The following is a 22,655-nucleotide window of genomic DNA, read 5'->3' on the forward strand; positions in this document are numbered from 1 at the left end:
CGCGCTCCGCTCGCGTCTGAATTCGAGCCGGGGAATCTCGCGCGGCTTGGGTCGCGTACTTTCGCGGTGCGCTTGAAATTCCGCGTGTTCGCCGCGAGACGCGCCCTCCGTGCGCGAGGTGTCACGAACACTCGCGCCTCTCTCTACTAATTACTGATCCACCGCGCGATCGTCCCCCGCCAGCCCGGTCGTCACGTAAAAGCGCGAGTGCAGCCACCCTTTCGCCACGTAGGAGGATGGCGCGAGGAGGAGATGGCGAGGAATCGAAACGAAGCCGAGGAACCGAAACCGCGCGTGTGTACGTCGTGTGTGTGCGTACGCGCGTGTGCGCGCGCGCACGCGCCAACATAGATAGAGAGCGAGAGACAAGGGATGGTTTATCTCCCCGGCGCCATAAACGTTGCAGATATTATGGATAGTGGACTGAGTTACGGGCCAATATTTCTTCGTAATTATTCTACGCTCCTACGCGAGAGATAGCATCGCGGAGAGAGCAGCGGGTGTAAGGACGCTTACACTCTCCACCCCTGACCAACCCCGCCGCCCTCGTACCTTCCGCTCCTCGCAGCGGAGCCGAATTTAGATCCCGCTTTTTTTTATTACCCACTCTCGCGGCCTCCACCCCCGCCCCGTTCCTCGTACCCCTCGTGATATTGGATTTTTTCTCACGACCCGAGATCAACATGGTCGATTTATCGGCGTCGTTTGTAAAATGTAGCGTGTAAGCCGTCCGTGCATTGTTCAACCGTTTATCGTCATCGTCGTCATCGCGATTGCGGAGCGGAAAACGAATGCTACGGGAGATAATTGGGAGGTCTTAATTAAGACGGACGTGATCGCACTGCGATTCGCCGGTCGAAGTTTAAGAAGAGAGTGGAGAAAATGCGCAAGAGACTCAATTGATCGGTAGCGCGGCGCCATAATTGGGTAAAAATCTTCTCGATTCGGTGGCAGTATTAATGAGACTATCGAGTCGTGCATCGTTTCGATATCTCGAGTAGGGTTATAAATTATATTTATAACCCTCGGTCCTTGGAAGCTTCGCGAGATATTATATTTGAATAAAGGAATTTTCAAGCGTGAATATTCAAATATTCGAACGTCTGAATATTAGAAACTTGAGGAAGTCGGAAGGGAACGAGTTCTTCAAATATTAAGTTCTTCCATGTGGAAAGTTTCCATCGTAAGGTCGAGAGAAAAATTGCAAGTATCGAGATAAGTAGGCAAAATAAATAAATATAAAACATAGACAACTGGAAAAACTGGAAAGAGAAGAAAATATGATCAGGTTCAGATCCGGATAAAGTGTCATAAGAGAACGATGGAACTTCAGAATGAATTTACTGCGTTCCACGCAGTCTGTCATGGCGCTGCTGGCTAATTCGATACAACAGCATTTTGTTGTCGCAACAGTACCGGCTTCTCAACTTACCGCTTCGTTTCCCGCGAAAGGAGAAGAATGTGGCTGGTTCACGACGGGATTACTTCGCGAAAATGGGAGAGATTGCGTTTACATTTAATTTATTTTTTACTCCACGTGCGCGAGCAAAGTTATTCCTCCGGCGTGGCCGTTCCTTCCTCGTCGTTCCTCAGCGGGAAGGTACCGTCATTTATCGTATCGCTGGTGTATCTTCGAGTGACCCTGGTCCCTCCCCTCTCCGTGTTACCGGTAAATAAGTAAGAAGGGCGATAGAATAGCGATGAAAAGGACCTCGTCGGGGAGCGGCGGGGAGCACGCGGGTATTATTTCCGCGGCTGAACGCGAGGAAATTCGGAGCGCAGGAGAAGAGATCGTGCGTATCGTACGACAATACAGATCTCAGTTATTTCAGATCTTTGTTATTTAACGTCTCGGAGTGCGACGCAAGGCTTCACCTCGCGCGCGACAAACGGCAATCGCGGAGAGGAGATCGAAATGGAAAGATAGCGAAAGTATGTGGATTTTACGGCAAACACGACGACTAGAAAGGGGCATCGACTACAAAACGCGGGAGGCATGGCATATTTATCATTCGAATATACACACTCTACTTATTCCTTGTACTATCGTCGTTCAAGCTGCACGATTCGCGCGGTCTCGAGCGACTCGCGGTGGATCTCTCCGTCGGAAAGGAAAGGACGAATGTTCCCGTTCGTTCGCTCTATGGTCACGGGACTTCTCGAATTTCGTCTACGTATCCGGCTGTAAATTTCGATCCCCCGCCGTTGAAATATTAATTGATAGATAGATGCGGTCGACCTGCGATGCATGTCACCTGGGAAGTTTACTGCTTTCTCAAGAGACTTTCACACGAAGAGAATATTCTGTAGTTCTTTCCTCGTGCTGATTCTTCTTAAATTTATCGTGTTTTTTTTCCAGCACGTTGCAACGTGCTTCAGCAGAGTTCATCTTGCTAAGCAATTCGGTTTGAATTTTTTAGTACTACGCTTTGGTGCCACGGAAAAACGCACCGGCGCGGCCAAAAAATCCACGGGAAATGATCTGTGAATCAATCTGATGCAACTAAAGAGCGAAAGATAACTCGAGGCACAGTCTCGGTTGCGAGACGGTGCAAGTTGTGGTCCCGCACGCGAAAATCAAGTCCTGAGGTACTTGCAGCGTCATCAAGGAATACCGTGAATTAAACTGTCATACCGTGACAGTCCGCGAGGGGCGAGGAGGGGGAGGGGTGGAGGGGGTGTAGCAGAACGACTAACATTTGTATGCAGAGAGCGCGTCTTTCATCGGCGCTCGTCGTTCTCGGGGAGAATTTTCCGGCAATGTTGTGCCTGGCGTTCGTTCTTCACGAGAGTCGTAAATGAGGAGAAAAGAATACTCCGCGATAATAAAGGCTATGGGTAGCAGAGAGTTCGCGCGCGTAATTGTGCGAGAGTGTTTTTCTTTTCTTCGGGGAGCGACCCATGACGCTGGGGGCGGGGGAAGGAAGCAAGGCAGAAGAAGGGGTTGGTCGGCCGGAGTTAATTCCTCATTATTTCGCTACCCCCGGCGACGATTAACGAGGCGATTCTCGTAGGCGCTAAAATTGCCGGAGGCTCGGCGATTAGTCCGAGGACAGTCGGACTACGGAGGACCGACGTATTAATTTCCCGGCCCGGGTTTTCGAGCCTGGAAAAACGTCTCTGGTTGCTTCTTTGTCCGTTCCGCCGCGCAACTGCCGTGAACAAAGCGCCGGCCGCCGCCGCGAGATTCGATTTTGGCAGCGCGCGAATTCGTTGTCGTGTTTTCCCCAAAACACTCGTCAGTGGTTTCCCGATGGAAAAACATATCGCTGACTCCGGCGAAACAATCCGGACGCGCTGCTGAATTCCCGGTTCGTTGGCGACTATTTATTTACCTTCTGTGTATCCGCGCGCTAAAATATCAGCCGAGAAGTCGAAGCAGCGACTGTCTGTCGGTCGCGCATCATTCTTTTGTTTTGTACGTCGTAACTAGGCTGACCAACTGTCCCGAATTTCGCGGGACGTCTCGCGAAATTCGGGCCTCCATAGGGGGGCGTCCTCTTGGCGGGACGCCATTCGTTCCGCATTATTCGCATAACTATAATTACTTTTCCGGGATTGTTTATTATTACATATTGTCTTAGCGTTGATGAGATGCTCTTTTTTATGGGAATTTCATTTAATTTTCTTTGAAGAATTTGTTAGTCTAGTTTCTTAGACGTATAATGTTGATCGAAATTATTTCCTGGCCGAGGCAAATCCCTGTGTGAACTTCTTCCTCGCGTCCAGACTCATTCCCCACCCGCGTTACTTACAGTTTGCAAATTCCCCTGTACACGCCCCCTCAAGAAACACAATTGCACTCCTTTATCTTCGCGATGTTCGTCCGCTTCTGAACTCATTAACTTCTTTGCGCTTATGTTTTTCGCGCGCCCGCCTCGCCGACGGAGCCTCGTAAATTCGAACTCTGTCCACTTACATTCTCATTAATTAAACACAATCGCGTTATCAGTTTCTAGTGCGCTGTGAATGTGCGATGCAAAAGTTTCTCTCTCTCTCTCCCTCTCTCTCCCTCTCTCTCTCCCCCCTCCCTCCCTCTTTCTCTCTCTCCCCCCTTTCGGCTCTCTTCTTTTTCGCGCTCTCCAAGTCGTACAAATTTGATCACCCTCTCCTCTCTTCTTTCCCAATTACTCGAACGCGGCTTGTTCAGCTGGTTATGCGCGCGTGCTCGTTAGTTACATCGCGGGATTGCGAGTTAGTTACACCCGCGGCTTGCCGGGCGTGAATCGATTGGAATCTTAGTTGACAGGAGCGATCGGTGAATCAACAATCAAAATTAATCAGTCGTCATACCTGTAATCTTGATCTAACTTAATCGATTAGTGAAATTAATTATTAATCAGTGCGTAATCCATGTAAACGAAGCAATCGATTGTAACAATCGTGTGCAATCACGATTTGCTCGACGTTCGATTAATCCAATCGTTTGTTGAAATTGATTGCCGATTAAAAGAGTAATTATCGACTTCTAATCTTAGTCACAGTGTGATTAAAATTGTAACCAGTCGGTGATTTTTTGCGGCAAATTTTTTTTCCATTTTTTACAATTAAAAAAAGTTTAACTAAAAAACCAAGCCAAAAGTTTCGATTCACGTCACGGGCGTTTTTCACATAACTAACTTACATTTTGTATGAAATCCTTAAAAAATCTCTTTGATGCTACATTTTATGAAATGTATATAAAGTGGTCCTTTTCTTTTTTAATTTGCTCTTGTGAATAATTAGATACAAAAAGTGACTAACTACAATTATAAAACTCGTGTTACACATTTCTTATTGTCTCTGCAAGTACAAACGGCAAACGAAATCTAAAATTTTGGTGTAAAAGAGCACAAATTTGCTACTGTTTTAGTCTCGATCAAAATTGACGATTAATTAACAATTAACTGCTACTCCGTCGTGTAAATCGTATAATTGCATACAATGATTGTTTCATTTGATTATTTTCATCTGATTGATTACATACGGATTAATAATTAATTTCGCCGGTCGATGGAAATTATTCATGATTGCATATATAACGACTCGTTAATTGTAATTATTGATCTGCCGATTATTTTTGTCTAAATAACATTTTAATCGATTAATGCCCCACGCTGCGATCCGCGCGACAATGTTCCACCGTTGTTCTCGCGTCAGCGAGAAGATATTTTCCGAAGCGACGGTAAACGCGACTTTATTGTTCGATTCGCGCCATTGTAAAACGGGTTATTCGCGATCAGCGACACAAGATACGAATTAACGCGAGCGTTCCGCGTTCTACATGCACGCGAAATAAATCATTTTTCGGCAGCTGGCGGTCTTGAATTTGTCCGTCGGCCCGTTCCTCTCGCGAATCATCTCGTTATCGACGTCGGGAGACAATAGCTGCCGCGTCGAGCGGATTTTTCGTTCTGATTACTTGTGTTTTGCGCGCGGCGCATGTGAAACGCGCCGCTGCCGCCGCCACACAATGGAGCGACGAAATACCCGAATTTCTGACCGAGCTTGTCGATTGCGGTATGATGAAAAATTGCGTTTGCATATTTAAATAGTTTAATGCCTGACCGAATTTGCGGGCGAAACGCCATCTTGTCAATTTCCTCTCTCAAGTGTGCCCCACTTTGAGAGAATGACCGTGTTTGGCATTCAATTTGGCCGCCCTTCCCATTTGTTCTTGGCGTACACACAAATAAAGTCATTTCGCGGATTCCGCCCCAAAAAGATTCGATTGCGAGAATACGCGAGCTCTTGCGGGTCATTTTCCGCGCATTCGGGCGCTACACATTTCGAAGTGAAGTACTATGGCGAGCTTTAATTGGAAATATTCGATCGCGTTTATTGCCGCTGTCGCCGTCGCTGCTAGAGCCGGAAACACGCAAATAAAATGCCATCATGAATTTCATCTTGTAAAACACATTCGGCTCCGGCGGACTTTGTTTGTCCGGTAAACATCATTCGTCGATTAATATATAATTACGTTTGTGCGAATGCCCTTCCGCGGCATCGAGCCGATTAATTGAAAATTGTTTATTACATTCGGCGGAAATGGCCCTCGCGGCTGCACACAGCATGTAAATTTGGTCTCCATATATTCATAATAAAAATAGCCGCCGTTCTTCGATACGCGCATTACCGCGAATTTCGATTAATGCAAGATTTATCATTGGCGATTATTCACGCGGCAAGATGCGGCGATTTTTCACGTCGGGCTGCACGACGAGGAAAAACTCGCCGGCTAATATATTCCGATTAAACGAGGCGTATTCCCCGAATTTCATGGAATTTCGTAATTTCATTGAAAACGAGCAAAAATTCGCTCGAAGCGATAGTGAAAATATTGTCACGCGCAGTCGGATGAGTGAGTTTCTCGCTCAGGTTTCGAGTGCTTTTTTATACTCCGTACGAGTTAATGTTTTAATCGATTAAATGAAATACGACAGATTCAGTTTTCAATTTCGAGCGAAGATATTTATTTTCGCGATTTAGAATACACGGAAAGAATGTCACGGTAAAAATCACGAGCGCAGCTCCGGCAAAGTTTTATACACAGTGTTTTAATTTACAGAACAAATATTTCATTTCTTTAAGGAAAATGAGTCTAACACGATAAATAAAAAAATGGATATTTTACAAGGATTAGTTCTTGCGTAGAGATAAGGTTTTGCAAAATTTTTCATTCGTTATTTTAATTAATTTTTATTTACGACAAAGGATTTTTTGGATATGTTTATTTGGAAGTATTTCCAAAACTTGTAGCTAAAATTGTAGTTAAAATTACATATCTCGATATATATTCGGCTTTAATTTATTATTTTTCGTTCCCATTTTCTCCACTTACCTCTTGGGGAATTGCAAATACTTATTAAAAAAAATATATCGACAGTTCCTTTCTACCCAGAACAGAAAACGCGGTAAAAATTGTAAAAAAAAAAATACATAAGACACTTCCAGACCTCGCGATGTTAATTACTCAATTCCTTAAAAAAGAAAAAAGAAAAACTGCTGTAAACGTTTTCTTCGCGTGAGCGGAAAATCGTAGTCGAGCGACTCGGCATTAAGTCACTTCGCCTCTCGGGCGGAATTTCGTGCTAGGAAACCCTAGCAGAATACGATTTTCATTCGCATCCGATGAATTTCGGATCGACGCACATCCCGATTACGCAGCGTGCTATAATCTCGTGATGCATTTGTGCTTTCAGGATGGTCCGCATGATCGGCGATGAGTTCCTCACGGAAGAGCGGGACCGAAAATACTACGCCGATCACTACACGTGCTGTCCGCCGCCTCTCTTCATCATACTCATCACTCTCGTGGAGGTGAGTACTGTCCTGTAGAGTACAGAGTTATCGTCCTCCATCGAACGGGCTTGATAAACAAAATATTTATCGCTTTCGCAAGCTGCGACAATGTATCTCGCTCCCCTTTCCCCCTCACCCCCTTCTGTGTTATAATATGCCACACGAGTCCTTAATCGCCGGACGCGCACGGCGGGGAACGCTCCGCCGTCGTGGACATTTTCCTTCGTCGCGCACGGTCGCGCGCAGTGTCGCATTACATGATCAAAGATTGCGGCTCGCTCAGAAGAGAGCCGCGATAAGGGAGCAGTCTAATGTCCTTTGTGGTCAAAGAGTTAACCGCGCCGCAGAGAGAGAGAGAGAGAGAGAGAGAGAGAGCCACGCGCTCGTCGCGTCACGTCGCGTCGCGCGCTCTTCATTATTTTCTACATTTTCGCTAAGATGAATAGGTAAAGTAATCGTCTCTTGTAACGAGCGCGCCAGATATTACGCATATGCATATTACACCTCCCTTTGATCTCCTCGCCTCGACTAATATCCGCCCTGAGCGCGCGTCCTCCTTGCTCATCCCCTCTCGCCTCCTCTCTCGCCTTTCTGTCCCTCTCTATTTTTTATTCGCCACGTCCTAATGATGATCATTCTTGCTTAATCCTCCTCCCCGCCCCTTGGCACCCGTCCTCTATTCTTTCCCTTCGGCGCTTTACGGCGTCACACGCGCGCGAGCTCACGTCGGCTAGTTCTCGAATCTTTGCGCGAATCTTCGAGACAGATTTATTCCGCCGACGCCGCCGCCGCCGCCGCCGCCACCGCGCGCGCGACCTCGTTAGAGGCGGCGATTTTAATCTACCTGCGAGAGAGATAATTCGATACCCGTGAGTCCCACCATCCTCGTTAAGTAGAGAGACGCCCGGGCGAGCGAGCGACAGGAGTGTCTTGCGCAATAATGCTGATTAAAATTGCGTCTGGTTATTATGTCACGGGCTGCCGCGGATAGCTGTTATAAATATTAAAGGGCGATTTAATGTAATACAATACACGGCGTCGTCAAAGAACGGGCACGGCCGGACGACACACACGCGCGCACGTGGTCGTCGTGATAAGCGCGCGGGATTCCCTCTCTGTGGAATTATTTTTGTTAAATTCCGCGGACCGCGTTCCCCTGCCCTACTCTCGCTCCCCACCCTCCCCCTCGTTCTCCCCCTGGCAACTGTGCGGTATAACGAAATACACATAATTACTCCGCTGCCGGTATTACCGGCCGCGTCCGGTGATATTTTAATGAAACCGTATTATTAACGTTTATATAGCTATGTGTGTGTGTGTGTGTGTGTGTTCGTGTGTTCGTGTGTATCGAGCTGCAGGGAAAAACGATTACATTTTTAAACGAGCTCGGTGGCGATTTCGAAAATCGTGCGATTTTCGTCGCGAAATGTCGAGCCTCGCGAGCGCGCCCAGTTTCGGACTCCGGTTTTATCTCCGCCATTTTCGCCTCCTCCCTTGTTTTCCCTCTCTTGTTTCTCCTCTGATCCTTTTAGCCTTTAATTCTTTCCCGTAGCAAGCCATTAGTGTGTTCGCACAAATAGAGCAGCTATCTCTTTCGCTCCCGAGTGCCACACGCTCGCGCGGCAAAACACGCGAGAAATGACGCGAGTCGCGAGCGCGCGCGGCGTCGCGCGACGGCCATCTCGCGTTCGTGACGCATCTCGCGTCCTGTCTCTTTTTCCCTTCCGGGATCCGCGCGACGGCAAGGACGACGTAATAGTCCGCTATAATGAGCGGTCAGCGCGCGTTCGCTCGCGAAAGCTTACGCGTCGCTAACGACGGCGCTCCTTTGAACGGGGCCCGTCGTGTCGAGGCCGCGTCCACGACGCGGCGTTTAATAAATTTTTAACGACCGCCGCGTTCGTGCATAATTTACGCGCCTGTACGATGTTAATCGCGGACGATGTACTCGAAATTCAGATCTCAAGTTCAGAGCGCCATTATCAATCTCCCGGCCGGAATTACGCACTCTTACTCGCGCGTGCTAGCCGGCTAACAATACGCTCGCCGTTATAACGATGGGATTGACTCGGCCGTGACTAACGCCGAGAGCCGCCGATACGGGGAAGAGAGCGCGGATTTTCGCAAAGTTCCTGCTTGCGCTTGCTCGCTTTTTCTTCTCTCTTCTCATTCCTCGGAATCGCCATCGCGGATAGAATGTCGCGCGTGCTTTACACCAGACCGGTTAATGACGATCGGCGGCACTTGACTGCTGGAAGAATCGTTGGGAATTTTCAACTTTCCGTCATCGTTTCCGCATATTTGTGCATGGGACGCCAGTGCAATAAGTGAAAGTTTAGTGGTGAAGTTTAATGGGAATTATTGGGATCTTTTGGTATCGCTCATATCGCGACAATATATTCGTGCGTCGATTGTTTGAATGAACGATACTTGATTACTATCAATTCCGCGACGGACACGTCGCGCGTCGGGTCGGTTTCTCCGCTTCACAGAGCCGTGATGATACGAAAATCGAGGATAGAGGTGTTGATCGCTGGAAAACAGAACAGGAAAGTTGCGACGATGAAAGGCGAGGAGAGATTCCAGCCACTCGCGGGTTAAGGTCGTTATCCAATTAACTGACGATCCGTTTCCCGGCGCGCCGCGTCGATCGTGGCGGATCTCTGGCTTAACACGCGCTCGATCGAAGTGCTCTCGTTAATTAAATCCCACCAAGTGTGCCGCCACAATATAAACTGCAATCCCGGTAGCGACATGTGCGGCCACCGGATAAGATGCGTCCGGGCGTGCGAGATAAGTGGCCGCGACGTGCGCGACGCGGAGAGATAAATTGCGATCGGTAAGTTCTTCAAGGGCTGTCGGTCGGTCGGGGGAGAGGGTTGACGATGAGACGGCGGGGCAGGAGACGAGTACTTAATTGCCACCGGCTCGGGTCATATTTCATGATTTAATTAAATCACAAGTATCGCGCTTCTTTTTAGCCGCCGCTAAAAGGTTGCGCATTCGTAATTTCATCCGTATGGAGGTTAAAATTGGATTTTAACTCGCAGTAAGCGAAATGCAAATGAAAGAACGCGAAGATACCGGGCGGGACAACGGCCGAAGGAGAGGGGAAAGGTTGGGAGGGATGGAGGGAGGGAGGAGGGAGAAAGGAAGGAAAGAAGGAAGGAAGGAAGGAAGGAAGGAAGAAAGAAAGGAAAGAAGGAAGGAAGGAAGGAAGGAAGGAAGGAAGGAAAAAGGAGAGACGCGGCGACATCGGCGAGATGGGTAAATTGAATTTATACACTTGAACCGACCTGATATATATTTGCGCTGTTTTCAATTATTGGTACAACTCTCTCAGATGAGAGGAACCCCTTTTTTATTAATTTCTTCTTCCGGACTCGACGCGCGCCGTTCGCCTGATTCTGTGTCGTATTAGCAGCCGAGCCGGGGCGGCAAAATCGCCTCTTTCAGCTCGCTCGCTGCGAACTTCATGATCCGCCGGGCAGAGTATTTTTGGTTAATTAAATTCCCAGGTATTTTGTGTCGTGAGCATTGACGCTCGCGATATTATACTCCGGGCTCGACTCGGCGTCGAGTCGCGCCTCTGCCGCGCGAGAGCCGCGCAACGAGCCGGGGAGAGGTGCGGGAACTCGTAATTTTAAATGGCTTTGCGTAATTTATTCCCCGCAATTACCGTAGGAACGCCAAAGCCCGATAGTAGCGCGAGAAATTCAAGACGTGCGATAATTCTTAACGCCTCGCTCTTGTCAAGACAAATTAGTGCGGCGCGATAAGTATCAATTCATTACCAATTAAATTTCGACGTGGCAGCGACGAGAAGAGAGAGAGAGAGAGAGAGAGAGAGAGAGAGAGAGAGAGAGAGAGAGTGAGTGAGTGAGTGAGTGAGTGAGTGAGTGAGTGAGAGAGGGGGAGACTTACAAAATTTACGATATCGACGATTACGAGGAAAATTGCATCGACTCGCGCTGGATTATTAATTTGAGAAACAAACGAGTCGAGAAAAGTAAGAAGAGTCCAACTGCTACGCATCTAGTTGTGCCTGCAGATACAGGGTGTCTGATACAACACACAGGTAAAGCTTATCAAACTGAATGGAAAAGTCCTTTGCAAACAATCGTGATAATTAGTATCGTCAGGCTTCTATCGGAAGAGAGCTGCACTTTATGATATCTCGTAAAAATAAATATTTATTATTTTACTATATTATCGTAAATAAATAATACATGCATATACACACAAACAATAATCACACAAGTAATCATAATAAGTAGAACTATTTTCAACTTTTATATTCATTTGTGTCCAAAGTCTCGAGAAAAATTTTATTACGTTTAAATTTTATCACACATTCCGCTCACATTTTATTATCGGTATAATTAAGAAGTTTCTAGAGTATTAGCGTCGGGAGTCGCGAAAAGTTGCTCCTGACCGCGACATTAATTGAAAAGCATTGGCGAATCCACGCGATATAGTGGAGCGCGAGTTTGTGCGGGTCAGTCTACAACGACGTGTCTTGAGTTTGTTTTCTGATCTCCCGGCGACGACAAACAATAAGCCCGCGGTGCAGGAGCATGTGCGAGGCGCTGGGTCGTGTCGCTCGTTGCTCGCAACGAGTTACTCTGCTTCTCGCTGTCAGCTGATATATCTCCATTGTCGCTGAGAAACAGCGTCAGCAAAGGCAAGATATGTCTTTTTTCATACTACCTGCAGAGCTCTCGTTTACGCCGTCGGCACTTTCGCCAACGTTCTCCACGATAGTCCCAATAATTATCGTGGTTACTTGCAACACTTTTTAAGGACTTTCCCGTTGAGTTTGGTGAGCTCTGCTTGCGGCACACGTTGTGTTTCTGACACCCTGTATGTATAACAAGCGCGCTCGCGCGTCGCCTTCCTCGATCGCGGCTCGTTCGCCAAGGAATTTCGCGCTAATTAAATCTTCAAGTACCGTACGTCGTAGAGAGCGATCTCGGAAGCGTCGAACCGCACCACTACCGGGGCGGGGGGGGGGGAGCAGGTGCATCATCCCGGCATAAAGCTGGCGCGCACACGTTCGCGCTCGCTCCGGTGCGCGAGTTGCGACGGATAGGGCGGCGAGTTGTAATTTTAAACGGCTCACGGTTAATAGCCATTAGCGGCCGGGTTAATACATGATTCACACGCGCCAGAGATTGTCACATTCGGCTCGATTCTAATTATAATTTATCGCCCGTACGCGGTCTTCCCGCCCCCGACTTCCGCGTGTTCCCGTGAAAGCACACGCGTATTGTAGCGGCGTGTCGGCCGCTAACGCGAGCCGCTATTGATTTTTGAGGCTGCGAGCGACATCCCGAGATCGTATTCTGAATTGTCTTGCTTTCTTCATGTTTAATCTTGACTCGACATTAATCGTCGTTTCTACGCGTACGGAGTTCTCGAACGTCTGTTGTAACGAAATGTAAGAATTGCCAGGTGTTGCGTACTTTTGAACGATACTGTATATATATATATATATATATGTGTTCGTCGTCTCGAGCATGCATTATTATCGTTGTTATATTTACGCGGACACACAATTCTCCACGCTGCTATTTCTATTACGCGCGCCTAGTGTGCACCTCCAGCCGGTCGCGGCCAATAAGAAGGCCGCGACCGGCAAATTTAAACACTTATTTCGGTTTTCGCGGTTAATTTATGGTCGATCGTGTCGCTACTGGGGATTAGGGGGGCTCCCGGCGGGATTAAGTTTGAAGAGGATCAATTCCGTGACGCGAATAAATTTCCGCCGGCACGCGCGCTGCGCGCGCGCGTCAAGTTCATGCTTTACCGTTTCCCGCTAAATTGCGATAATTTTCCGATTTCCCAGCGGCAACCGCGGCTGCTGCCGCGACACAGACTATCGATCGCCGGTGTCTATGTACTCAGCTGCGCGTGTACGTGCGCGCATGTGCGCGCACGCGGGCGCATAATGCGAGCCCGTGGGTCTCGCGCGCGCGGATTACCGACGCGGCGATTTACACGCGCGTTACTCCGTGGCGAGCTACAAACGAGCCGAACGATTACTTACGCGCGACGTATCGCAATTCCGCGTGCCGCCACTTCGCACTTCGCCGCGACGTCATCGAAATAAGGCCGGCCATTAATTTTCCGCCCGGCCGCTCGACGGCCGCGCAACGATGACTCGCGGGACATTCCGGAGGTACGAAAGTGTACCTGCGCGCGCGGGACTCGACGTCCTTCGCGAATCGACGAGAGTCGTCGAGAGAATTGAAGCTCTGCGCGAGGTGCGAGCTTGTTGACGGCATCGAGCCGCTCGCGAACAGCGCAAGTGTGTTTTAGCGTGATTGTACTGTTGACTGCACCGCAAACCCCGAGTGTGTTATTTCGACACGTATAAGCTGAAGCTTCTTTTTACGCGTTTCTTGTCGTCTGAAATCACGTGTCATGTCATCTGGTGCATTTCGGTATCTCTTAGCGCGTTTAAACGCGTTGAACGATTTAAGACGACAAGATGGACGCGTAAAGGAAGCTTATTTCAGCTTATACGCGTCAAAATAACACACTTGGGTTTGCAGTGTGGGACATGCTCGCTCAGATATATATCCAGTTATTCAGAAATATCCGCGGGTCCTGGCAGGATGGCAGTTGCGAATACGGTAAATGTCCCGGGCGGCGATCAAGTAACCTCTTCGTGAAAGTGGATCGAGTCGTTTACCTGAATTATTTCTGCGAGAAGTGTGTGATATGATGTATACGTACGTTTTCTCTTGATGCATAAAATTGGCGCAGGTCTGGCTCGAGAGAATTGCGGCTCTCTAAAGCCACAATCAGCGTATTCTCTCCAGCGGGCTAAACTGAAGCACCAATTAAAAGTATAGCACGGCAGTCGATAAAATCGCTCGCCGGAAAGACCAGTTAACGTCAGCGAATGTCGCTATTATTGATGCAAACACAGTTTGCAAACACTGACATCGCGAGGTAACTCTCTCATGCTGCCGCGCGCGAAAGGCGCGCTTCTTCTTCCTCGCACGCCGTCGAATTACAGGGAGAAAATCACGTTACCTACACTCGCGACACTCGCCCATACTCCCCGTGAAGTTTCCTTCACGTAACATTTAATCAAACGCGTTACGCGATTACGCGAGACCTGGCAACTTCTTTTGAAAAACGTCACGTTACATAATGCAAATCGCGCGGAGAGAAGCGGCGCAATCGCACCGTCGAGGACGCAGTCGACGACGCAGTCGACGACGGGAACGCGCGGATTATTTCTCACCCGCCCTTGGTTTTTTCTCTTTTTTTTTACCGTTCCGTGGCGCGGATGTTTCCCTCCCGTTAATTGGTATCTTACTTTCGAGGTAGCTTAAGCGCGAACCAGCGCCACCGTAGGCAATTCGTTCCACTAATTAATGCTGATCTTATTTCGCCTATTATTAGATATCGCTTCCACCCCGCGGCGCTCGCCTCCCCGCATCGTCCGTTTCTCGCCCGTTGTCCCCCTCGCGAACCCAATTAGCGGCTTGTCCGTGTTTTCATCGCGTCGGCGTGCCCATTGTAATCGGCGGCGGTTTTATATCGCTTGTTTACGAGCGCCATTAAAAATCGATGCAAGAATGCAGCCCATGCATAAAGAGTTCATAATCGAGGGTTAGTGTAATGGAGATACCACGAGGAGGGAGGGTTGCGGGAAGGGAAAAGGAGTGCCGGTAGAGTCCATAACGCCAATTGAATTCTCGCAGATGAACGATTTGCGGCAGCTGACGCAATAGTCAATTTTTTTCTCAAATTTCACGTTCACGAATTTCTTCGACTATTTGTCCCAAGGCTTCTCAAGCGATCGCAAAGTGACAGATACATTCGAGCGAAAGTTTCCACAGAGAACGAATGCTAATTAATCCAGTGTTTCTGCACATATCGCGCTGCAAGTTGAGACTGGGTCCCTCGCCTAGGGTTAGATCCGCGCCCTGTGAGAATGCGCCGCGGCTCGCCACTGCGAGCCCGCGCGGTAGAATATATCGTTTATGCGATAACTAGCGCTGTCCGTTTCTACGTACGCTTGCCACTATATTTCGCGGCAATGAGCGGCGCGAACTTTTATCTCGGTGCCGCGGTGATGCATAGTCCTGGGCGCCGCGACACTCATAGCTCGCGTCTCGCATAGGTCCAAAGGTGAACTGTAGCTTTTACCTGCGGGTCTCTTTTCTGACCTCCTCTCTCCCTCTCTCTCTCTCTCCCCCTCTCCCTCTCTCTCTCTCTCTCTCTCTCTCTCGCATACGAGAGCACTTCTTCTCCCGTGACGTTCCCGTTTCGTCCTTCCGCTCGGAGCTGTCGCAACGTTCCATTTGCTGATGCAATTCGACGATGTATCTGGAGTATAATTTCAGCCGGATTTGCATTCACCGGGAAACATCTCGGATGACGCAAAATAGGATAGATAACAAATATATTGACCGACAATAATAAGTATGATAAATAAAATACGCGAGCAGTGCAGTAAATAAAGAAGCAAAGATAAAGGTACAAGTATGGTACAAGTAAACATGTAACAAAATTACAGTCGCGTATAGAATATGATATAAATCACGCGGCAAAGAAAAAGTTGTACGCGGGGAGAATTTTATTAGTGAGGGATAGCATAAGATTTCGCAGCCGAGAAACATCACTCGTCGGCATCGATTCCGTCTTGACTCAACATCCTCGCGTCTCACCCGTGATACTTCTATTTCGGGAACAGAAGATCACTGCATATGAATTTCGGCAAGGTAAGCTCTGCCGAATAGTTTATTTTTATGCCACCGGGAAACGTACGGTGAAATTGAAAAGAGTTCGCGCGAGAAAAAAGGCGCCATATTCCCCCCGCATATGCGTGATGCATATATGCATATATGCTTTTTGTTCTTTTAATTTATCGCCTCGCGCGAATGTAGAGCCGCAAATGTATGTGCCTGACGACCCGTTTCATTATTTACTTGTTGTTGCGCCACGCGCGATAGGATTTATTATTTTATCTCGCTCATCTCCTTCAGCCGCGCCACGCGCGTGTATTATCCACTCGGCTGTTTGCGCGAGGAATTTGCATTTCCGGATATATCCCCGCATCAACGGCTTGTTTTGCGACGCATTCTGCCCTCCGCCCCTCCTCCCGCGGCTACCTGCGGCCAACTCTCCGGCGCGTCTCTCTGCGGCACTTCCGTGCACTTCCAAATGCGCGACCGCGTTCGGCATCGCGTAGGCGCGCGTGCACTCGAGCGAGGGGCGGCGGCGAGGTGGAGGAGGGTGAGAGTGTTGTGTATTTAGGGTGTGCTTAGGGGAACACGTTGTAAGGGAGAAAAAAAGGGGTTGGCGGAAGAATTTCCGGCTCCGTCTTATCGTCTTCTGGTCCTTCTCGGCGAGGGTGAACGCCTCTTCTCGCCTGGCTCGCCCTTACTCCTTCATCCCCTCATCTTCCCCTCAGCTCGTCGTCCGACACTCGAGAGTTTCCGCGAATAAATGTGTATCTCTCTTGTCGCTCGTCGTCGTCGTCGTCGTCGTCATCGTCGTCGTCTAACAGAGAGGGACTTGTTCGCCCCCCGGCTTCTCGCCGTCCGTTTCTCTTCGCTTCCGCTCGCCTCCCCCTCCACCGATTGCTCGATTGTCACGCGTACGCGGGCCGCCTCTTAATGCGCGAAGTACGTGGGATACATGTATCTCGCATGCGTCGTCTCCTCGGCACCGAAGTGAGACGACGACGAAAAGGGCGGCCCGGTCCTTCTGCACGGCCCGCTGACGCGGGAGATTCCGTATAAAAACAAAGTGGTTGATTAAATTATCCCCTTCGCTTGCGGGCCGAGCGGGCCCGCTCGAAATGACCACCTTGCTCCGGAACACACAGCTGGACGCGCCTGATCAGAGATCGCTGGACGCACGCGGCCGCGAATTCCAGGCATTCCTCGGATCCGCCGGCGAGTGCCTTCCCAGGTAGAGACAGGTGGACGTGAATTTGGTAGCGACTTTGCTCGTCGGTGTGCCAAGATCGGCTGATTGCAATGGGACTTGTTCGATAAATTTTGAAGTACGAATTCTTCCATCAGATGTACGGGGGATGTATTGTGAACTTTTTTTTTCAGAAAAATGCGGCGGCGGCTTCCGCCGGCTAGCTCCGTTCCGCGAGTGCCTTATCTTTGATATATCGATAGCTACTTTGAAAAAGATATATATATAATTATATTAAAATTAAGAAAATATATTTTATCACAACCGTTGTATCGTTAAAACAATATACGACAAATTTAACGCAACCGATAGGAAATAGTATCTTTCCTCCAGAAGTCGATTTTTTTAAATCAATTTCCATCATCGCGATCGCCTCTCGTGTGTTTCGCGCGAGTCGACAGTCACCGACAGACGCGATTCCCGAGTTTGTTTCGTTATCTCGATGCCGATCCGCCCGCCCGATGTTTTTCTTCTCAATTTTCCCACGGTCCGTATGATTTTCATCATTCTGTGGTCTTTGACTCAACCGCGGACACCGCGGCGCTGAACGGCACCAATAATAAGTAGCGACTTATTATTTTCGCGTTAGCATCACACGTGGAACTCGCAGAGGCTCCCGATAAACTTGATCTCGCATATCCGTCGCACGCACGACCGATTTAGCGCGCGTTCTCGCGAACGCGAAGAATTACGGCCACGCACGCCTGTCCGGGCGAGCGAGGAACGAAGGTAGGAAGAGAGCGGGAGCGAAAGCGAGCAGAAGGACGAAACGGAAGGACGGCTACCGCCCCACCGCTCCTCTCCACCTCCGGAGGACGGCGAAATGGCTAGGGGTACCGGTAATCTTTCGTGCGGAACCGGCCTTTATTTCTAGCTGTCGCATATTTTCCCCGCAACCGTCGGAGCGAGGGGGCGTCGATGAGGGGCCTCTCTCTCCCTCCCTCCTTCCCTCCCTCCCTCCCTCCCTCCCTCCCTCCCTCCCTCCCTCCCTCTCTCTCTCTCTCTCTCTCTCTCTCTCTCTCTCTCTCTCTCTCTCTCTCTCTCTCTCTCTCTCTCTCTCTCTCTCTGCCTCCGCTTCGAGAATCGATAATCTCGATCTCCTCTACGACTCGACTGCCTTTCTTCTCTTCCTCTCTTCCCCCCTCCCGTACTTCGCATCTCGCCCAGTTTCTCGCTCCCGATGTCGCGAGGATGCACGGCTGTCTGAATAACCGTGAGGCGTTATCGACCGATATGTTTTCCCTCTTTTTTTTAGTCATCCTCCTCTCTCTTTTTTCTCTCTCTCTCTCTCTCTCTCTCTCCTTCGCGACGACGAGATATACTTCACACCGCGCGCCGCCATGGAATGCCTCTTACACTCCCACGCGCGCCGCCGGGCTCCCACGAGCGAGCGATAAAGGTCTCGGATCGCGACGCGAGATCGCGTTAGGCTGTTTTTTACGAGCATTACGCGCATTAGCCTGTCGATCTCGCGCGCGGGTTGTCCGCCGATACTCGAATTTACGGAACCGAACGTTAAGCGGCGGCTGACGGGGCGGGAACGAGCGATACGCTCGGGCGCGATAGTGATGCGTTTAGCGCTAAACGCGGTCGTCTTGGAATTTGCGCGGATCGAATTTCGCGTTACACGGAGCTGCCGCTCAGTTAGGTTGTAACAGTTTGATGGCCGCAAATTATTTGATTATGGAAATAAAGGAATTAAGAGAAAATTCGAGAAATTCGAGAAGGAGAAAAGAAGCAAAGGCGGGAGGAAGAAACAGTAAGCAATATTCACGATTCGACGACTTTTTGATAATCGATAATCTCGAGGGGGAATCATTTGCCGGGAAGGTCGAAAGGTGAAAAAGCCTAATCGGGAAATGAAGATCGAGGGATGAAGGAGCGAAAGGAATCGGTCGGTTCTCTGCGAGAGGCTGCGCGATAGCAGCGAGACTTGGGCCTCGCGGAGATCCCGGCGCGATCTTATGTACTCGCTTATCTGCAGTCTACGGGCTGAACGAACGTCGCCGGTCCCCCTGTAACACGTGATCCTGTAATGAGCGTGTTTCGCCGTGTCAGCTGACGTAAAACTGCAAAGTTGAACGCCGAGCCGATACGCCGACAACGCGCGCGCACTTGATAGACCTAACCGCGACCTGGAAAGCCGCTAGATACCGAGCCGCAATAACCGGAAGACGTTCGACCTTGAGATAAGGGCGCCGGATATTACGGAGACGTCGAAGCGTCGGTACCCCCTCGCCCTCGTCGCCGCGTGCCCTCAGCAACCCTTGCTCGCCGCGTGTACGACGGAAACTTGCAGCCGTTGCTGCACTTTGCCGCTGTTAGCTATCTCCGCCTTAACAGCAAACACCCAGCCTTAGCGAGCCCACCCGTCCTTCCGCCCACCCTTTTCCGTGCCTAACTACTCGCCGGCTAAACTAACGTCGTTACGCCGGAATGATATTAGAAGCGAGCAGCGTCGACGCGCGCCACGCTCGTCGACCCCCGCAAACTACGGGCGTACAAATATTACACGATTATTTGGGGCGGCGCCGCGAGAACGTCGTCGTGTCGTCGGCGGCGGGAATCTCGTTTGCCGAACGCGTCGCGTCGTCGCCGTCGAGAGCTTCGACGAGGTCGCGAAGCCGTTGAGGGAAGAGCGATTTCCGTCGGCCGCGACTCGGCCGAGAAATTCGTAACTCGCGAACAGGTGGGACGCTAATTGCGCCGCGACAATGAGGGAGGATCGGCTGAATGAAGAATTCACGTGGAGGCGCGCAAGCCGCCGCAAATAATGGCGGGGTAGAGCAAAATCTCTGTCAGCGAAATTTTGCCGGCTGACTCAAACTTGGCTGAAAGGCTAACCGTTTTGCCGCCATCGCCATCGGGAGTTGGTTATTACGGACGAAGCCAAGTGGCAATTCGGCTGGAATTAAAAGCGCGCGTCAGCGCTCAGAAAGTAGCTAAGAAAGTGACGAGTAGTTTACTGCACACGCAAACCGGTGGTGTGGTGATCTTAACATTTAATTTGGCGCAACAGCGGCTGGGCTCGTTCAGTGCCTCGCATTGTGTGTCGTCGTTGATTGTACTGTTGATTGTACGAGGAGTGTCAACGCTGCAATCAATATTTGGAAATCGCGGCAGTTGAAAAATAAAAGAATCTACATCGGAAAGAAAAAAGGTGGATTCGTTAAAATTGTTAATTATTTTCAGCGCCGACCGCATTTTTTTGTTCTAATGAAAAAGTTGTACTGCAGAAATAATAATATTTTATTTTAGTAATATATATATATATATATTTTTTTTTTTTATATATTCTTGCCGCTTTGTCGAATATTCAGCAATCATGACGCACGAACACGTAGACGCGACTCGTCCGTAAATGCGTGCAAACGAAAAATCCTGGTAGCTCTGTGCCAAGTAAATTATGCCGGTCTGTGCGCAAAGAAACTTCCACAAAATTTTTTTAATTTGGGGCTTGGCTACAAAGATAGTTGAAAGTTGGAAAGTCTATGCACACAAATTAGCATTGAAGTCGTTACACGCCACGTTACGCCATTTTCTCTGTGGAGCTTTCCATAAGAAATTAATGACCTCAAAATATACAGTCGTAAAGTGTACTGTCAATTAAAGCAAAGGGGATGCTCCAGTGTTCATTAAGGAGGATATATGTCGTAATAACGACGATTTCGGATCATTAAGCTCACGGCCTCACCGCCATTCAGCTCACACATACTTGCTTTGTCTGTGTAAATCTTACAACACATCGCTACTTGAAAATGCATTGCCGCAGCAAATCCGTTCAAAAGTGTCACTTTAGTTGGTTGCAAGCGTCGCAGTTTCAGCGCGCGCGAATTATCCGAAAAGGCTGTGGTGAAATTAGCCTTAAATTTCTCCTTATCGCTAAATAGATCTTTCTCCGGGGGGGGAGGGAGGGGAATGCGAGATATGTCGATGCTGCTAAACAGATACACACCGATTTTCCCGTCATTTTCCTCTGTTTAGAATAATTTTTTTTAATTTAACTGTTTTTATAATTTACATCTTTCTCGTAGGGATTCTGACGTCGCGGTCATCAAAACGGTCCCGGCGTATAGATAGAGATTTTAATATTTTCTTGCAATTTTTCGCCGATAAAATCGTGCAGTGAATAGCGACGACGTTTCTGATGACCTGTTTCTGTGACCTGTCGCGCATTTTTGGCTCGAGGAGAGCCTGCGCGGCGAGAATTTCAGGTGTTATTTGAATCAGTCGTGCGATACACGGCGGATATGAGAAGCGAGGAGAGACGAAATTCGAGACTGTCTGCCCAACGCGGGGCTGAATCTCCTGGACGCCGGAAATCCCGCGCAATCCCTTGTGAACACGTATATTCCATCGACCCTTCCAATGCCGTTCGATTGGTTCCCGGTTGAGCTCGCTTACGCGTTAACCATTACCGACGTGCACGCAGACACGCACGCACGCACACACAGTACGTCTGCGGAAATTGATTAATACGATTCCCGCCGCTTTGATCATCTTCGCCGAATTATGAAATTTCCGCGCGTGCGAAAGCGGCGGGTCTTCCGTTTTCCGGGATCCGGCTTTCAGCCGGTGCACCGGCGCGACCGGCGAAATACCCTTGATACTCCCCGGTGCGTGTGCGCACCGCTCTCTTATTGCAACTAACGCGCCTTCATCCATATATCAATTTCCCCATCCGTCACTCTCTCGCGATCGCCGTATCGTTTAATTTAGCCGGGAAGCCCTCCTCGCGGATGATACACTCGCACAATGTGCACGAGGCGGCCAGCCGGTTTACCAGCCGGCTTTGCCGGCCATTTCGCTCGCGCGTGTGTGTTTAATACATGTGAATGCCTGATAACGGCTGCTATGTCACATATTAATTTGTATACAAGAATAACACGCGACCCACACGCGGCGGCGTATCTCTGAATTCATAAGCTTAATTTCAGCGAGAGATTTTCCGGCTAATTTCGAGACAATCTTTCCTCGAGGGCGGCGGGAGGGCCACGGGGGAAGGGTTAAATATGTCGAGGAGTGACATTGTTTGCGGTGGCTTTTTAACATTCAGCACAGCATATCTTTGTTGAGCTGAGCCCGAAATTGAAATTCTTTTTTAAATAAAGTCTATTTCAAGTCGACGGGAGAAAATAATTTAACAACAACGTTAAATTATAATATAATGATATTAAATAATAACAATTCTCGAGAAACGCCACTGCGACGACGACTCTTCTTTTTTAAATAAAGTCTATTTCAAGTCGACGAGAGAAAATAATTTAACAACAACGTTAAATTATAATATAATGATATTAAATAATAATAATTTTCGAGAAACGCCACTGCGACGACGACTCTTCAGCGTTCAGCCTGACACATCTCTGTGGCTAAGTCCGAAATTGAAATTCCGCCAAAGTACAATCCGTTTGGGAAAC

The 22,655-nt window shown here is 49.0% G+C and overlaps 1 protein-coding gene across 1 annotated transcript in view; it reads left to right on the plus strand.

The window, feature by feature from the left end:
* LOC105190526 (stem cell tumor) overlaps positions 1–22,655 on the plus strand; it is a 450,253-nt gene that overhangs the window by 271,942 nt on the left and 155,656 nt on the right. Inside the window, exon 3 of the mRNA XM_025307632.1 lies at positions 7,182–7,299. Coding sequence (XP_025163417.1) covers positions 7,182–7,299 — 118 coding nt within the window. The remainder of the gene's footprint in view (positions 1–7,181; positions 7,300–22,655) is intronic.

Source organism: Harpegnathos saltator, unplaced genomic scaffold (assembly GCF_003227715.2).
Source record: "Harpegnathos saltator strain DR-91 unplaced genomic scaffold, Hsal_v8.6 scaffold93, whole genome shotgun sequence".
Taxonomy (NCBI): domain Eukaryota; kingdom Metazoa; phylum Arthropoda; class Insecta; order Hymenoptera; family Formicidae; genus Harpegnathos; species Harpegnathos saltator.